The sequence below is a fragment of the Dendrobates tinctorius genome, unplaced genomic scaffold, assembly GCF_039654945.1.
Source record: "Dendrobates tinctorius isolate UK_male_01 unplaced genomic scaffold, ASM3965494v1 ptg000120l, whole genome shotgun sequence".
NCBI classification, from domain to species: domain Eukaryota; kingdom Metazoa; phylum Chordata; class Amphibia; order Anura; family Dendrobatidae; genus Dendrobates; species Dendrobates tinctorius.
In genome coordinates, this window is record NW_027361788.1 from 10,986,978 (window position 1) to 11,002,468 (window position 15,491).

The following is a 15,491-nucleotide window of genomic DNA, read 5'->3' on the forward strand; positions in this document are numbered from 1 at the left end:
CAGTGAACTCATTGTCATGTTCAAGAAACCAATCTGAGATGATTCGAGCTTTATGACATGGCGCATTATCCTGCTGAAAGTAGCCATCAGATGTTGGGTACATTGTGGTCATAAAGGGATGGACATGGTCAGCAACAATACTCAGGTAGGCTGTGGCGTTGCAACGATGCTCAATTGGTACCAAGGGGCCCAAAGAGTGCCAAGAAAAAATTCCCCACACCATGACACCACCACCACCAGCCTGAACCGTTGATACAAGGCAGGATGGATCCATGCTTTCATGTTGTTTACGCCAAATTCTGACCCTACCATCCGAATGTCGCAGCAGAAATCGAGACTCATCAGACCAGGCAACGTTTTTCCAATCTTCTACTGTCCAATTTCGATGAGCTTGTGCAAATTGTAGCCTCAGTTTCCTGTTCTTAGCTGAGAGGAGTGGTACCCGGTGTGGTCTTCTGCTGCTGTAGCCCATCTGCCTCAAAGTTCGACGCACTGTGCGTTCAGAGATGCTCTTCTGCCTACCTTGGTTGTAACGGGTGGCAATTTGAGTCACTGTTGCCTTTCTATCAGCTTGAACCAGTCTGCCCATTCTCCTCTGACCTCTGGCATCAACAAGGCATTTCCGGCCACAGAACTGCCGCTCACTGGATTTTTTTTCTTTTTCGGACCATTCTCTGTAAACCCTAGAGATGGTTGTGCGTGAAAATCCCAGTAGATCAGCAGTTTCTGAAATTCTCAGACCAGCCCTTCTGGCACCAACAATCATGCCACGTTCAAAGGCACTCAAATCACCTTTCTTCCCCATACTGATGCTTGGTTTGAACTGCAGGAGATTGTCTTGACCATGTCTACATGCCTAAATGCACTGAGTTGCCGCCATGTGATTGGCAGATTAGAAATTAAGTCTTAACACACAGTTGGACAGGTGTACCTAATAAAGTGGCCAGTGAGTGTATATATATATATATATATATATATATATATATATATATATATATATATATATTTTTATTATATATGTTACTTTTAGTTCGTGTGTTAGCAGCAATTTTGCGCTCATCTTTTCTGCTCGCTCCTCCATCACTCTCTCCCACCTGCTCCTACATTTCACACCTATTCATCATCATCTCCGCAAGCAGTAAACTTTCCAGATTTGTCTGCAAGAGTCACGGCTCGTCCCCTATTAGAATAATGGGATGTGTTAGCCGGCTGGAGTCCTGCCACACAAGATACACAGTATTGTGACTCCCACTGTCACTCTGTCACAACTGCTGATAAAATAGGCAGTGATTTTATAACTAGCAGTTAATGTGACGGACTAATGTCTGGAGGACCCCGGAGTGGTGGAGTGCATTAGGTAGAATTGTCAACTAGTGGAAATGCTTGTACATCGGCTCGAAAATCTGGAAAAAACAAAAGGACTTTCATTAAAATGTTCAAATCCGATGAAGAGGAGAACAGAATTGGTTTTGGTGACAATTTTATGGTATTATAGAGTAAGATGTTACATGAGGTCACATATTGTCCTGCCGGTAATTTTCTCACCCATATTTCAATTAACATGCACAATGGGCTCAGCTAAACTTTAAAAGAAGGAGTGAGGATTGTCTGCCATCCCCAGCAATGTACTTTCAAGTGCTCGAGAGATCCGGAGGTAGAAGATACCGATAGATTGGCAGAGTCCAACAGGTCTACGAAAATGGCACAGGTTAAAGGGTCAGTCATGTTAAGACCACCTTTCTTCTCAAGTCTTGTTTCCAGCATTCCTATTAATAGAGGTCCCCACTATCAGCCATAGAGGGGAACTGAAACGCTGGAGGACCCAACCCATTAGTACCTTACTAATAGATGCTAATACAAGTAGAAGCCATGGACTACTTCTTTTCCTTTGCATCAGTGTTGAAGTTGGGACTTTCTGGCAGCTGATTGTGAAGGGCCCAGTAGTCCAAACCCTATGGAAAGCACTTATCCTTTTTAGGGTATATTGACTACTTTGAAGAGGGTATGGCACTTTGGACTCTCCTCTATAAGCTAGAAAATAATGGCTCACTTTTTGGGGGACTTTGGAGGCAATTCATTTGCATTGTACATTTCCCTGCTAGCAGCCAGTGTAAGGACAGTGAAAAGCCAATAAAAATTCTCGATGATGATGCCGCTGAACATAATAGTGAACAACTACAGGAACAAGATGCTAGACTCGAGTTCCTAGCGCTAAAGTGTGAAGACTTGGAAAATCGATCTCACCAAGGTAATGTCAGAATTAAAGGACTACCGGAAAGTAGCTCCAATCTAATGGAGGTTGCCTCAAACATCTTCTGTACCCTCCTGCCCCAAGCAGATCCTAATTCTTAAAAAATAACCAGAATTCACAGGGCTTTGGGAGGTCCCAAATCTGATGCCTCACCTAGGGATGTTGTCCTTAAAATGCATCATGAGGAATCCAGAGACCTGATTCTATCCACAGCTCGTAAACTGAACAATTTACCAGGTGTCCCAGATACTGTATCTCTGTTCCCTGACATCTGCCCGGCAACCTTGATAAGGCGAAAAGCCATGAAAGACATAACTCTGGCCTTAATAAAAGCAAAGATTAAGTACAGATGGGGATTCCCACATGCTTTAATTTTCTCTTATGGCAACACCACCTATTCTCCAAGAAATCTCGAGGAAGTGAGAAAAGCACTGGAGAAGGCAGGCATCCCGATTTCTGATTCGGGATCCCTACCACAGAGACCGCGCAGAGAGTGGATGGAAGTTCGCCATACCAGACTCAATAAATCACAGCACAACAAATAGCCCATTTCTTGAGTCCACTATCGACGAATGTGCTGGAATATTCTCAAAGAACGACCAAAATGCTGAGTTATCGTTCTGATAGTATTGCTATTTGATGTTTTTAATGACAATTTATGAATAATATTGTTTTCTTTTTCTACTAGTGAAGTGTTGTGCCCCTGGAGTAAGTATGCCACTCCATTTTGGGCTATTACTGCCTTTGGTCCTACTGATAGTGGACCAGCACATTATAGCCCACAAATTGGTAATTGGTTGCGACCATTTTTCTTGTTGTTGTATTTTTTGTTACCCTCCCTTCCCTCTTTTCCCTACAAGAGTGTCGAGATGTAAACATATTTTTGGATATGTGACTAAGGTGTGACTAAGGTGAAAATGCCTGTTCCAGGCCGTAGTTTAATTCGAAATTTCATTAGAGTCTCTTTATGCATACTTAATGTATAAGGTAGTACAGTATCACACAATGTTAGGGGATTCAGTTCCCCGATAAAAAGAAAACGCGCCTTTATTGATTACCAGAAACATTCCCCTGATGTGCTATTCCTACAGGAAACTCATTTCTCTAATAACTCATCTCCCAAATTTTTCCATAAGCTCTACTCGAGATTTTTTCTTGCTACTCATGATAAAAAAACGAGAGGTGTCGCCATATTGCTGCATAATTCTTTTCCATTTGTGCAGGAGAGTTTCGTTGCGGACGCAGAAGGTATATATATAATCCTTTGGGGCACGGTCCAGGAGAAGCGACTCTGTCTTGTTAACTGCTATGCACCCCCGACACTTCAAATGAAAACAATTAAATCTATTGCAAAATCCCTAAGGTCTATACCCTATGATACTATTATATGGGGGGGCGATTTTAACCTGACTGTAAACCCAACCCTTGATAGATCTAATACGGGGAGGCCTGACATGACAAGGAGGGAAAAAACTATCTTTGATAGTATCTTGCAAGCTCATCATCTGGTGGATACACGGAGAGAGTCTCATGGACAATCCAGAGGTTATACCTATTTTTCTAGAACTTTCCATTCATACTCCAGGATTGACTGGATTCTAACTAATTCGGAAAACATACCATCATTGATGTATTCCAGACATGTCCCCTCCTCTTGGTCCGACCATGATAGCATACTCTCTGTGTTTAAATTAGGCATGAAGACTGCACGCCTGTATACGTGGAGACTGAATGAATCCTTGCTTTCTGACTCTCAAATGGGAATAATGGTCGAACAAGAGCTAAAGGCCTTCTTCCACTCTAATATCACCCTGGAGACCTCTATGGGTAATATATGGATGGCCCATAAAAATATATCACTGGTGTACTCATTAGGATAGCATCCCAAAAAAAGAGGAATCGTCTTAAGGAGCAATTGACTCTCGAGAATGAACTTTATAAATTAGAAACCGCCAATCAGTCACACCCCTCCCTATACTTAACTAAACGAATCTATGACTTAAAACTACAACTAAATACTTTGCTAACAACTCGTACGGAAAGAGCAATCAAGTGGACACAAGCGACATTCTATCGGTTCTCTAATAAAATGGACCGAATGCTTGCCCGAAAATTAAAAGAGAAAGAGCGATTAAACTCTATCTTCTCCATAAAAGACGAACAGTCCCAAACTACTTTTAACCCAAACAAAATCTACAAAATACTTTAAACTTATTATCAAAAACTATACACTGATAGCACGAATTTTTCAGTGCCCAAATTGGATGACTTCCTAACTAATGTACCACTACCTTCCCTAACTCCGGCTTACGCTGCTACATTGCATTCTCCTATCACTGAAGAGGAAATCACATCTACTATAAATCATCTAAAATCTGGAAAGGCTCCGGGCCCTGACGGGCTGACCGCGTTATACTATACAAAGTTTTCAAATATTTTATTAAAGCTTATACAAACATACTGCAGTAATATGCTAACTGGCCAAACAATGCCGCCGGAATTCTATACGGCGCATATCACTGTCATCCCAAAACAAGGGAGAGACCCATTGCTCACAAAAAACTACAGGCCAATATCCCTTTTGAACGTGGACCTCAAGATTTTCTCCTCCATAATAGCCAATAGAATTAATAAATGTCTGCCTGGTCTTGTCCATAAAGATCAGGTTGGATTCATCCCAACTAGACAAGCCCCGGATAATATGCGTAAAAGCCTAAATCTCATACATAATGCCAAAAAACGTAAAACCCCCTTAACTTTGCTAGCTTTAGATCTAGAAAAAGCTTTCGATACCATCACTTGGACATACATGTTTAATATCTTGCGTAAAATGGGGATTTCACAACAATTAATCGATTTACTTAAACTTCTATATAATACCCCGGTTGCTTATTTAAAATTACCTTCGACCACTCCAGAGCCAATAATTATCAGCAGAGGAACCAGGCAAGGGTACCCCCTATCTCCGGCCCTATTCGCTTTGGTGATGGAACCACTGGCGCAGAAGATCCATCTGCACCCCGATATCACAGGCCAAACAATAGGTAGACATGAATACAGGGTCAGTCTGTTTGCCAACGACTTTCTTTTGACTTTGACAAATCCCCATATATCCCTACCTAATCTTTTAAATACACTTAAATCCTTTGAGGAAATCTCAGGCTTAAAGGTCAATATCGATAAATCAGAGATTATGTTTCTGAACACCCCCTCCTGCTGAACAAAGCTCAATAGTAGAGAACTTTCATTTCCGACATGCAAAACATTATATTACATACCTAGGAATTAACCTTACATTATCTATAGCCACACTATTTAAATATAATTATGCTCCCCTCCTCCAAAAACTAACGCAACCTTTGTCAAAATGGTCTTCCCCATCTCTTTCCTTTTTGGGAAGGGTGCACTCGATTAAAATGGTTACTTTACCACAATTTCTTTATCTGTTCCGATCCTTGCCTATTTCAATACCTCTGATGACATTCAAATTGATACATTTGCACATGGTATGTTTTATCTGGAATAATAAAAAGCCCCGCATCTCCCAGCAAATCCTGTTTAGACACAAATGACAGGGATGAGTTTCGCTACCAAACTTTACTCTCTATTATAGGGCAGCTCAGATCGCCCAGCTGGCAGGGGTAAACGCGGAACAACACACACCCATATGGCCACAAATAGAAAACTCCCAAATAGCACTTTACTCCTTGGAGAGTCTAATTTGGGCCACAGGGCCTTTACCGAAAGATCTGGCTCTACATTCTCCGTATACCTTTCACTCCCTACGAATCTAGATAGCGAATAGATTCCAATTTGCGTTGCAGTCTCATCCCTCTCCTCTCCTGAACCTGTTTAATAATCCCATGTTCCCGCCAGGCGTTACATCTCGAAATCACGTATGGTGGCAGCAGAATAAGCTAACTAGGCTACAAAATCTAACTACCAATTTTAAGCTAATGTCAAAACAAGAGTTCATCGCAAAATACCAAGTCCCAAGGTCTGAGACATTCCGACTTGAACAAATTTTTCATTTTCTGCAAAGCCTAACGGTTGGTTCTTCAAACGTGCAACCTACAACGTACAAATTAAAATGTCTATATGACTCATTGGGCAATGGTCTCATATCTCATCTTTATTCTATATTTAACAAACCAAGGGATGACTCGAAATTGAAGACCATGGAACAATGATCTACGAATCTCCCTCACACCTCAAAGGTGGTTCAGGTGTTATGAAAATATAATGAGGGGTAATAATCAAGTTTCACTTACTGAGACATCTCTTAAATTATTCTTTAGAACACACTATGTACCTAGCTTCCTGCACAATATTTACCAATCAGTTCCTGGCAATTGTTTTAGAGGGTGCACTGACGATGGAGACACTCTCCATATTTGGTGGACATGTCCGATAGTAAAGTCACTGTGGAAAGATGTAGTAAAATTAATTGATAATATCTTGGGTAGGAAACTACCTCTATCACCGTCAGTTCTTGTGCTGGGGGACAGACCAACCAATGCCAACAATAAAACTTGCCGTCTCGTTGATTTTATTGCTATGGCGATGAGAAAACACATAGCTAGCAGATGGAAAACCAGTGCGCTCTCTTTAACACAGGTGAAGAATAGGGTCAATTTGATAATGTTATACAAGAAAATAGAAGCTATTAGATCTGATTCTTTCGATAACTTTCGCGGTATCTGAGACCCTTGGATTCAGGCACATAAAGACGATGATCTTTCCAAAATGATATCTTTATCTATGTAATATATTGGCATGGTATTAGCTCCTTACAATTAGAGACTCTGAAACAGGTACACTGGCGCCCCACGTTTGTGTATCTCGCATTATCGACACTCACTTTGAACCCCACACTTTCCCTCCCCATCCCATTAAGTCTAACTTAGTTGTGTTATAATTGTTTTTCTACACATATTCTAAGCGAACATTTTGTAGTCAAGGATACCGTATGACCTTATGTGCCTTTTTTTTTTCTATGTATTTCCCCCTGCGAGGGGATCCTTGTACTTTAATATGAATGTACCGTATTTTCTGGCGTATAAGACGACTGGGCGTATTAGACGACCCCCCCCCCAACAGTGAAAATAGAAAATCTTCTTAAGGCTATGTGCCCACGTTAGCGTTTTTAAATGCTCAGGAAACTGATCTCCTTCCCTGAAAATGCGCTTCTTTTTTTCCGCGCAAAAGAGAACGAGAGATGAGATCTGAATCTGAGTTTGCGCAGGCTCCTGCTGCCATTTTCCCGGAGGCCACCGCATCGCAACAATGGAGCTGCCGGGGGTCTCCGGGCTTTGGGCATATGCACAGAGCCCCCATGCTACACAAGAGGAGCAGCCGCCACTGCCGACCCCCAGCACAGAGCCGCAGATAGCACCGCTGCCACCAATGAGGTAAAAGGGGGATAACTCCAGTTACATCTTCCCTGTGAGAAGCCCCCTCCCTTCGTCATCAGGACCACTCCCCCACTATATGCAGAGATTGGTCTGCACCCGATGCATAAGACGACACCCGGCTTTTAAGAAGATTTTCAGGGGTTAAAAAGTCGTCTTATACGCCGGAAAATACGGTGTCTCATGTTAAATGATGCTTTCATTTCAATAAAACTGTTGAATTCTCGATGATGACAGTTGATCACAACGATTACAATGATCAGACCCCCATTGATTTTTGATGGCCAGGATGGATGAATTGCCCTTGAATAGAGATTGTCCCATTAAACAACCCATGACTTGATAAGAATCCATGTTACTCATTGTACGGTATTAAAAAAAAAAGCTCTGTCATCCATCTCGTTGTAAAACTGTAAATCCCAGCAAATCCCAGTAAATCACAGCTCATATCTTGCAGAAAAAAACATCGCCATCGTCTACAACCAACTTGAATTGAGCAGATTATATATAACAGGAGATTCTACAGAACTGGACAATTATAGTATTATTAAAGGGGTTGTCCAGTGAAAACAAATTTTCCATTATCCTCAGGATACTCGATAACTTGGTGATCAGTAGTTGTCCACCGCTGGGTCTGATCATCAGATCAGGGATTTTGTTATCCCCATTTCAAAATGGCACAGCAGGTCGGACACCCAACAGCTTCTCCTTTTATTCTCTATGGGGCTGCCAGATAAAAGCCGAACGCAATGCTCGGCAGCCCCTAAAGAAATGAATGGAGCATAAATACTGCCCTTCGTTCTAACAGGGATAAAAGTGGCCCCTTCTGCTAATAGGTGCGGGTCTCTGTGCTCCGACCTTCACCAATCTATATCCTGTGGATAGGAAACATCTCGTTTTCACCGCAGAACGCCTTTAAGTACCGTATATACTCGCATATAAGCCGAGATTTTCAGCCCATTTTTTGAGCTGAAAGTTCCCCTCTCGGATTATACGCGAGTCATATACCGGGGGTCGGAGGGGGAGCGGGGGTGTCAGAGATCATACTTACCCCCTCCTGGCACGGTCTCTGCAGTCCCCCTGCTTGTCCCACGGTCTCCGGCGCCTGCCTTCAGCGGTCACCTGGTACCGCTCATTAAAGACATGAATATGCGCATATTCATGTCTTTAATGAGCGGTATCACGTGACCGCTTAAAGCAGGCGCCGGAGACTGTGGGAGAACGGGGCTGCAGAGACCGCGCCAGGAGGGGGTAAGTTTAGCAATATTCACCTGTCCCCGTTCCCACGCTGCTCACCGCTGTCTGTCGCATCCTCTGTCTGTGATGTTCAGGTCAGAGGGCGCGGTGACACTGTTAGTGTGCGCCGCGCCCTCTGCTGATTGAACGTCAATGAGAGATGACAGCGGCAAGCAGCGTGGGAACGTGGACAGGTGAATATTCAGGTGCCAGGTCCTGAGCCATTAGCGACGGAAAGGTGAGTATGTCATTTTTTTTTATTTGCAGCATCTTATGGGGGCATAATCTATAGATCAACTTATGGGGACATATTCTGTGGAGCATCTTATGAGGACATATTCTGTGGAGCATCTTATGGGGGCATATTCTGTGGAGCATCTTATGGGGGCATATTCTATGGAGCATATTATGGGAGCCTATTCTGTGGAGCATCTTATGGGTATGGGGGCATAATCTATGGAGCATCTTATGGGGGCATATTCTGTGGAGCATTTTATGGGGGCATATTCTATGGGGCATCTTATGGGGGCCTATTCTATGGAGCATTTTTATGAGGGCATATTCTATGGAGCATCTTATGAGGCATATTCTATGGAGCATCTTATGGGGGCATAATCTATGGATCATCTTATGGGGGCATATTTTATAGAGCATTATATGGGGCACGTTATTCTATGGAGCATCTTATGGGGCCATTATTAACCTTTATGGAGCATTATATGGGGTGTATTTTGTATGGGGCCATCATGAACTGTATGGAGCATAAGGGACTCCTGATTGATATGGATATTCAAAAACAGTTAACCTACTGATGTCTCAATTTTACTTTTATTGGCATCTATTTTTATTTTTGAAATTTAACAGTAGCTGCTGCATTTTCCACCCTAGGCTTATACGCAATAAGTTTTCCCAGTTTTTTGTGGCAAAATTAGGGGGGTCGGCTTATACATGAGTATATACGGTAGTGAGATTTTTTTAGGACGTTTCTTCCATTCATCTCAGTGCTGCTCATTTCCCTTACACCCATGACACCCGCTTTCACCCTCCTTTGCATGTACAGTAGGTGCACGGTGAATAATGTGCATATTTGTTAGTCCAGTATTCACCATTTCTGCTCCTTTTCTAAACACTTTCATCCTCCTAATTACAAAAACAAATGGTTCTGCTGGAGGCAGCGAGGAATATATGAAGCAAAGTTTAATTTGTGATATGATTTAAGGAAGTTATATATTTGCCCCCACCTTTAAATCATTAGGCAAGCAACCAGAGAAGATGAATGCTTCGTAATTATATTTAATTATGCAGTTCCATGATAAAATGTACCACGTCCACAGATTGCTAAATGTAATAATAATGACCTTCTGAAAAACTCTTACCTTGAATATGTGGCTCTTCGAGGGAAATGTGGGGACGGCGCCGGGAAAAATGCCCATTTGTATATTATTCTGTGATCCTTAACCGTTTTACTGCTGAGGATTTATGACTTTGGGGCTGAAGCTCTTAGCCTGTAAATAATATTGAGGCAGTATTCGGGGGTGCGGCACTCATTTGAAGTTGTGGAGCGGCGTGAAAAGTCTTACTTACTGGTTCTGAGTATCAGGGAAGAAAGATCGCAGCCAGTATAACCTCCAATGACCCTTAGGCCAAATTCACTCATCCAGGAAACATGGACCTTATCCATCCTAGAACTAGGTGCCGCCTATGTACCTATAAAGCAGTTAGCTCAAGTCAGTTGGTACAACTTGGGCTTCTCTTTGGATTAAATCGCCCAGTTTTGTGTTTTTGTACTTGCTGTAGACATTCGCCTCCCTTCTGCACCACAAATGAAATATGTGGCTTTATCCTGACTCTTACTTTATTATACCCCCTGCTTATGTATGCAGAATTATTTGTATGTATGGACCAGCGGATTTTGATTTTTTTTTTCTTGATCTCCGTAGGCCATGCAATGTTCAAGCTGACCTACCTCAACAACCACGATTACAAGCATCTGTACTTTGAATCGGACGCAGCTACTGTTAACGAGATTGTTTTAAAGGTTTGTTTTATTGTCTAGACTTATTAATGGAAATTGTAATGACTTTTTGGCTTAGTTCAGGCCCAGAGTCTTTGAATATTTTTTCAGACAGCTTCTACAAACTTGTTACCATACAAATGTATTATTTGGACCCTCGGGGGAATGACTTGTCCATCCTTGGCATACTCCTGGACCATTCTGGGCCTCCTGATGGTCTCAGTGTTACTGTTGTCCAATTAGACTCTATGCCGCGTCAATACCATCCAAAATATTTTATTGAACTGGCTATTGTGCCTAGATAACCATTCAGAGGGTCCCACCTACTAGAGTCCAACTGAAGTCCCCCCGATCAATACCCAGCAAAGAGAGATTAAACCCAGCATAGCAAATATTTTACCATACTACATACCAATCCTATAGTGACCGTAAATATAAATATGCCAACTATATATGCACAGTGCCTACATAATGTTGCAAGATGGCATTAGTGGTGGCACAATAATATAAAAGATAACCTGTCAAGTTCCCTAAATAGCCCTCCAAAACTGATTTTCAGCATTGAACCGGCTTGCCAGTCATGTCATTGATATTCTTTATAATAAATATTATATTCGCTAAAACAAGGTTGATTGCTGTCCTCGGCATATACAAGTTAGCCTATCGGGCGTTGCTTCATCCAGAGCAGTCGGGTTTTATATGCGGTGATCAGGCCTCCCCTTACCCCCTGGACTCCTTAATTGCAATATCATGTTTTCAGCATTACTATTCTTTCCTGAGCATGCAAAGATTGATGATGAAGCTGTGGACGGTACACCTGGCTTCACTGCGCATACTTGGATAAGAAGGATATCACCCGTATTCTCAAGGTTTCTGGCACTTGCGGACATGGCATGGCCAGCGAGGAGAACGTCAGTCACACTCAGAGGATTAAGGCGTATGATTACATCATCTGGGTAAAGCAATGCCTTGATGGACTAATTTACAAATGACAAGGGCAGCATTCAAAGTTTTTAGTAACCCCCCCCCCCCAACCAACCAAAAAAATTAGTCCGATTATTAGTTGGAATACATGCAACTTATAGGAGCATGTTCACACTGGCCAAAAAGAGGCAAAACCTAAGACAGAAACAATGCCCAGCTGAAAGAAAGGGAGGCCACGGCTTTGTAGGTACGGAGTACAAGAAATAAGTTTTTGAAAATTTCAGGATTTTTCTTCTCGTAAAACTAAAATTAGACAAATACCAGAAAGATGAAAGTGGAAGGTCGTGGTCAGTATCGTAGGGCGGTGATGTACCCGTCACACTGTTCTAGTATTTGTATCAGACACTCGGACCTGTCATCGTATAGAGAGCCGGCAGAATGGGGACACATAATGTGTCCGGGGCTCTTAACTGGTAACGTGAGCCAAGCTACATCATGTGTATAATCTGAATTCGAGACAATTAGCAGTGGATCTAATCGAATGGTTAATTGCAGCTTTTAGATGCACTGAACAGATATTAATAGCCAGCATAAAGCAGACTTCATTATCTGTGTAGTTAAGTGCTGCCATTTCAATTTGAATATAGCGGTAATGAGTATACCTTGTTAATTTAACCATTTCCCACGTGCCACGTGGAGCAATATGTTTCCGTCCACTACAGACACAAAACATCGATTAGTAAAACCATTGCCAGCGATTTGTAAGCACATGCGTAATTGTTTAGTGCACAGTTGACAGTATGTGCATTACCACCAGAGGTCTAATCGTTATTGCTCACACTCCTGAAACGCGTTGCATTTGGAAGTTCTAAAATTCACATCGACCCACCTATAAGTCCGTACCTGACTCTTCAAGGAGCCTATAGAAATAATCCAAACCAGAGTCTCCAACAAATAAGAGACTTCCATCTGCAGACATGTTTTGAGTTCTTGCCTCTCATCAGTGGCAAGTAGGGTGCTTATTGGCTGGTGAGAGACCTTTGTTGTTGGTGTAGGCGGCTAATGCTTCTCCTTGTATTGACCTAAGGTGGTCTTATCAGCCTGTCCATGTGCCCTGGGAATACCATTCAGCTACTCGAAGTCGATGTCTAACCCTTTAAAGAGTTTTGCAGCGTGATTGAGGATGTTAGCCAAGCTTTACACCCATGTGTACCAAGAGCAGGATAGAGGGTGCAAGAATCGGGACAAGTGGTACCACTTTAACAAGCATGACCATACACCCTGAAGGCCAACCTTATGTGTCCACAATTTGTAAAATAGCATTCAGAATTAACTTGTGGGTTGAGTGATGACCACTGCTCAGAGCACATTCCCTGTTCTGTGCAACGGTGGTTGTTTTTTTTGGAAGGGGGTTGAAGGGGTTAGAAAAAACAACAACTTTGTTTGCATCCATTTTTTTTGAAAGGGATGGAGGGATTACAAAAAATAAACAACTTTGTTTGCATCCTATGTTCAACTTTTTTTTCTTGGTCTTCATTAGGTTAATTACATTCTGGAGTCCCGGGCCAGTACAGTGCGGGCAGATTACTTTGCACAAAAGCAAAGGAAACTGACCAGGAGAACCAGCTTCAGCTTTCAAAAGGAGAAGAAACCAGGGTAGATGGGAGAATGGAAGACGTAAGGAGAAAAGACTTAGTGGACACTTGGAACCCCAGTGCTGGCCGTCCGGCCAGAGAGCCTCCTGCATCCTCATTGTAGAAGCACGGATGATTTGTGGCTATGAGGATGTATTATTAGTACCAATTTCTTATTATTAGTCTATGAAATAATAATTATCATACCCAACCCTGGCCATTGTCCCCTTTTTCGGCCTTTGTCTGTGCAAACAGGCTCAACCTATTGCTATTTCATTGACTTTTCCAGTGATGTAACCCTGATTTATGTACTGAAATAATGACCGTTCGGGCCAACCCTTGAAATGAATGCAGAATCCTCTTCTAAGTAATGCTGTAGAAGAGGGGAATATGCTGGAATTCCTGTATTTCCTTCCAAGGAAACATTTGCGCAATCCGCTGGGTTCAGTGTAACAGATCCGGACTGTGTGAATTTTCTCATTTGAGCTTTTTAAATAAAGATTAGAACATATTGGTCTGGTTGGAGCTCAATGTATAGACGGTCCTACTAGTGAGTGGAATGATTGTACTGTAGAAATATCTTGACAATTAAAAAAAAATTCTTGCAAAGTACTTCATACAAGCGTTGAAAATAGCCAACACTAGGGGTCAAGCTGAAAGGAGATGGTTTTGCATTTCTCATCACAATTGCAGAGCAGACAATCATAACACCTCATGCAGCCAATCGTATTTTGACTCAGTTTTGTACAGAGCCATAATAGGGTTCCCATTGCGTTACTAAGACATATAGAGTGATTTTTCCTGTCTGATATGCATCTGAAAGCAAAAAAAAGAGGTGCATGCTTTGTAGCTTACAATATATACAAAGGTAGATTCGGACTTGCCCCCCAGGGGACCAGGAAATCCCCCTTTGGGCTTCTCCGGGGCATAACAATTGTGATAGCAAATCGGGGCAGAGAAGGACACACCCTTATCAGAGCTGTTTTTCACTGGATACAGTTGTGGCCAGAAGTATTGACACCCCTGCAATTTTGTCAGATAATACTCAGTTTCTTCCTGAAAATGATTGCAAACACAAATTCTTTGGTATTATTATCTTCATTTAATTTGTCTTAAATGAAAAAACACAAAAGAGAATGAAGCAAAAAGCAAAACATTGATCATTTCACACAAAACTCCAAAAATGGGCCATACAAAAGTATTGGCACCCTCAGCCTTATACTTGGTTGCACAACCTTTAGCCAAAATAACTGCGACCAACCGCTTCCGGTAACCATCAATGAGTTTCTTACAATGCTCTGCTGGAATTTTAGACCATTCTTCTTTGGCAAACTGCTCCAGGTCCCTGATATTTGAAGGGTGCCTTCTCCAAACTGCCATTTTTAGATCTCTCCACAGGTGTTCTATGGGATTCAGGTCTGGACTCATTGCTGGCCACCTTAGAAGTCTCCAGTGCTTTCTCGCAAACCATTTTCTAGTGCTTTTTGAAGTGTGTTTTGGGTCATTGTCCTGCTGGAAGACCCATGACCTCTGAGGGAGACCCAGCTTTCTCACACTGGGCCCTACATTATGCTGCAAAATTTGTTGGTAGTCTTCAGACTTCATAATGCCATGCACACGATCAAGCAGTCCAGTGCCAGAGGCAGCAAAGCAACCCCAAAACATCAGGGAACCTCCGCCATGTTTGACTGTAGGGACCGTGTTCTTTTCTTTGAATGCCTCTTTTTTTCTCCTGTAAACTCTATGTTCATGCCTTTGCCCAAAAAGCAATACTTTTGTCTCATCTGACCAGAGAACATTCTTCCAAAACGTTTTAGGCTTTTTCAGGTAAGTTTTGACAAACTCCAGCCTGGCTTTTTTATGTCTTGGGGTAAGAATTGGGGTCTTCCTGGGTCTCCTACCATACAGTCCCTTTTCATTCAGACGCCGACGGATAGTACGGGTTGACACTGTTGTACCCTCGGACTGCAGGGCAGCTTGAACTTGTTTGGATGTTAGTCGAGGTTCTTTATCCAACATCC

At 42.3% G+C, this 15,491-nt stretch overlaps 1 protein-coding gene across 4 annotated transcripts in view; it reads left to right on the forward strand.

The window, feature by feature from the left end:
* The window catches only part of MAPKAP1 (MAPK associated protein 1), a 262,045-nt gene extending 248,064 nt beyond the window's left edge, over window positions 1-13,981 (forward strand). For all 4 annotated transcript variants that reach the window (XM_073590749.1, XM_073590750.1, XM_073590752.1 and 1 more), the window contains 2 exons: window positions 10,839-10,936; window positions 13,377-13,981. In XM_073590749.1, the coding sequence (XP_073446850.1) occupies window positions 10,839-10,936; window positions 13,377-13,496 (218 nt within the window). In that variant the 3' untranslated portion in view covers window positions 13,497-13,981. The remainder of the gene's footprint in view (window positions 1-10,838; window positions 10,937-13,376) is intronic.
* The last annotated feature ends 1,510 nt before the right edge of the window (window positions 13,982-15,491 follow it).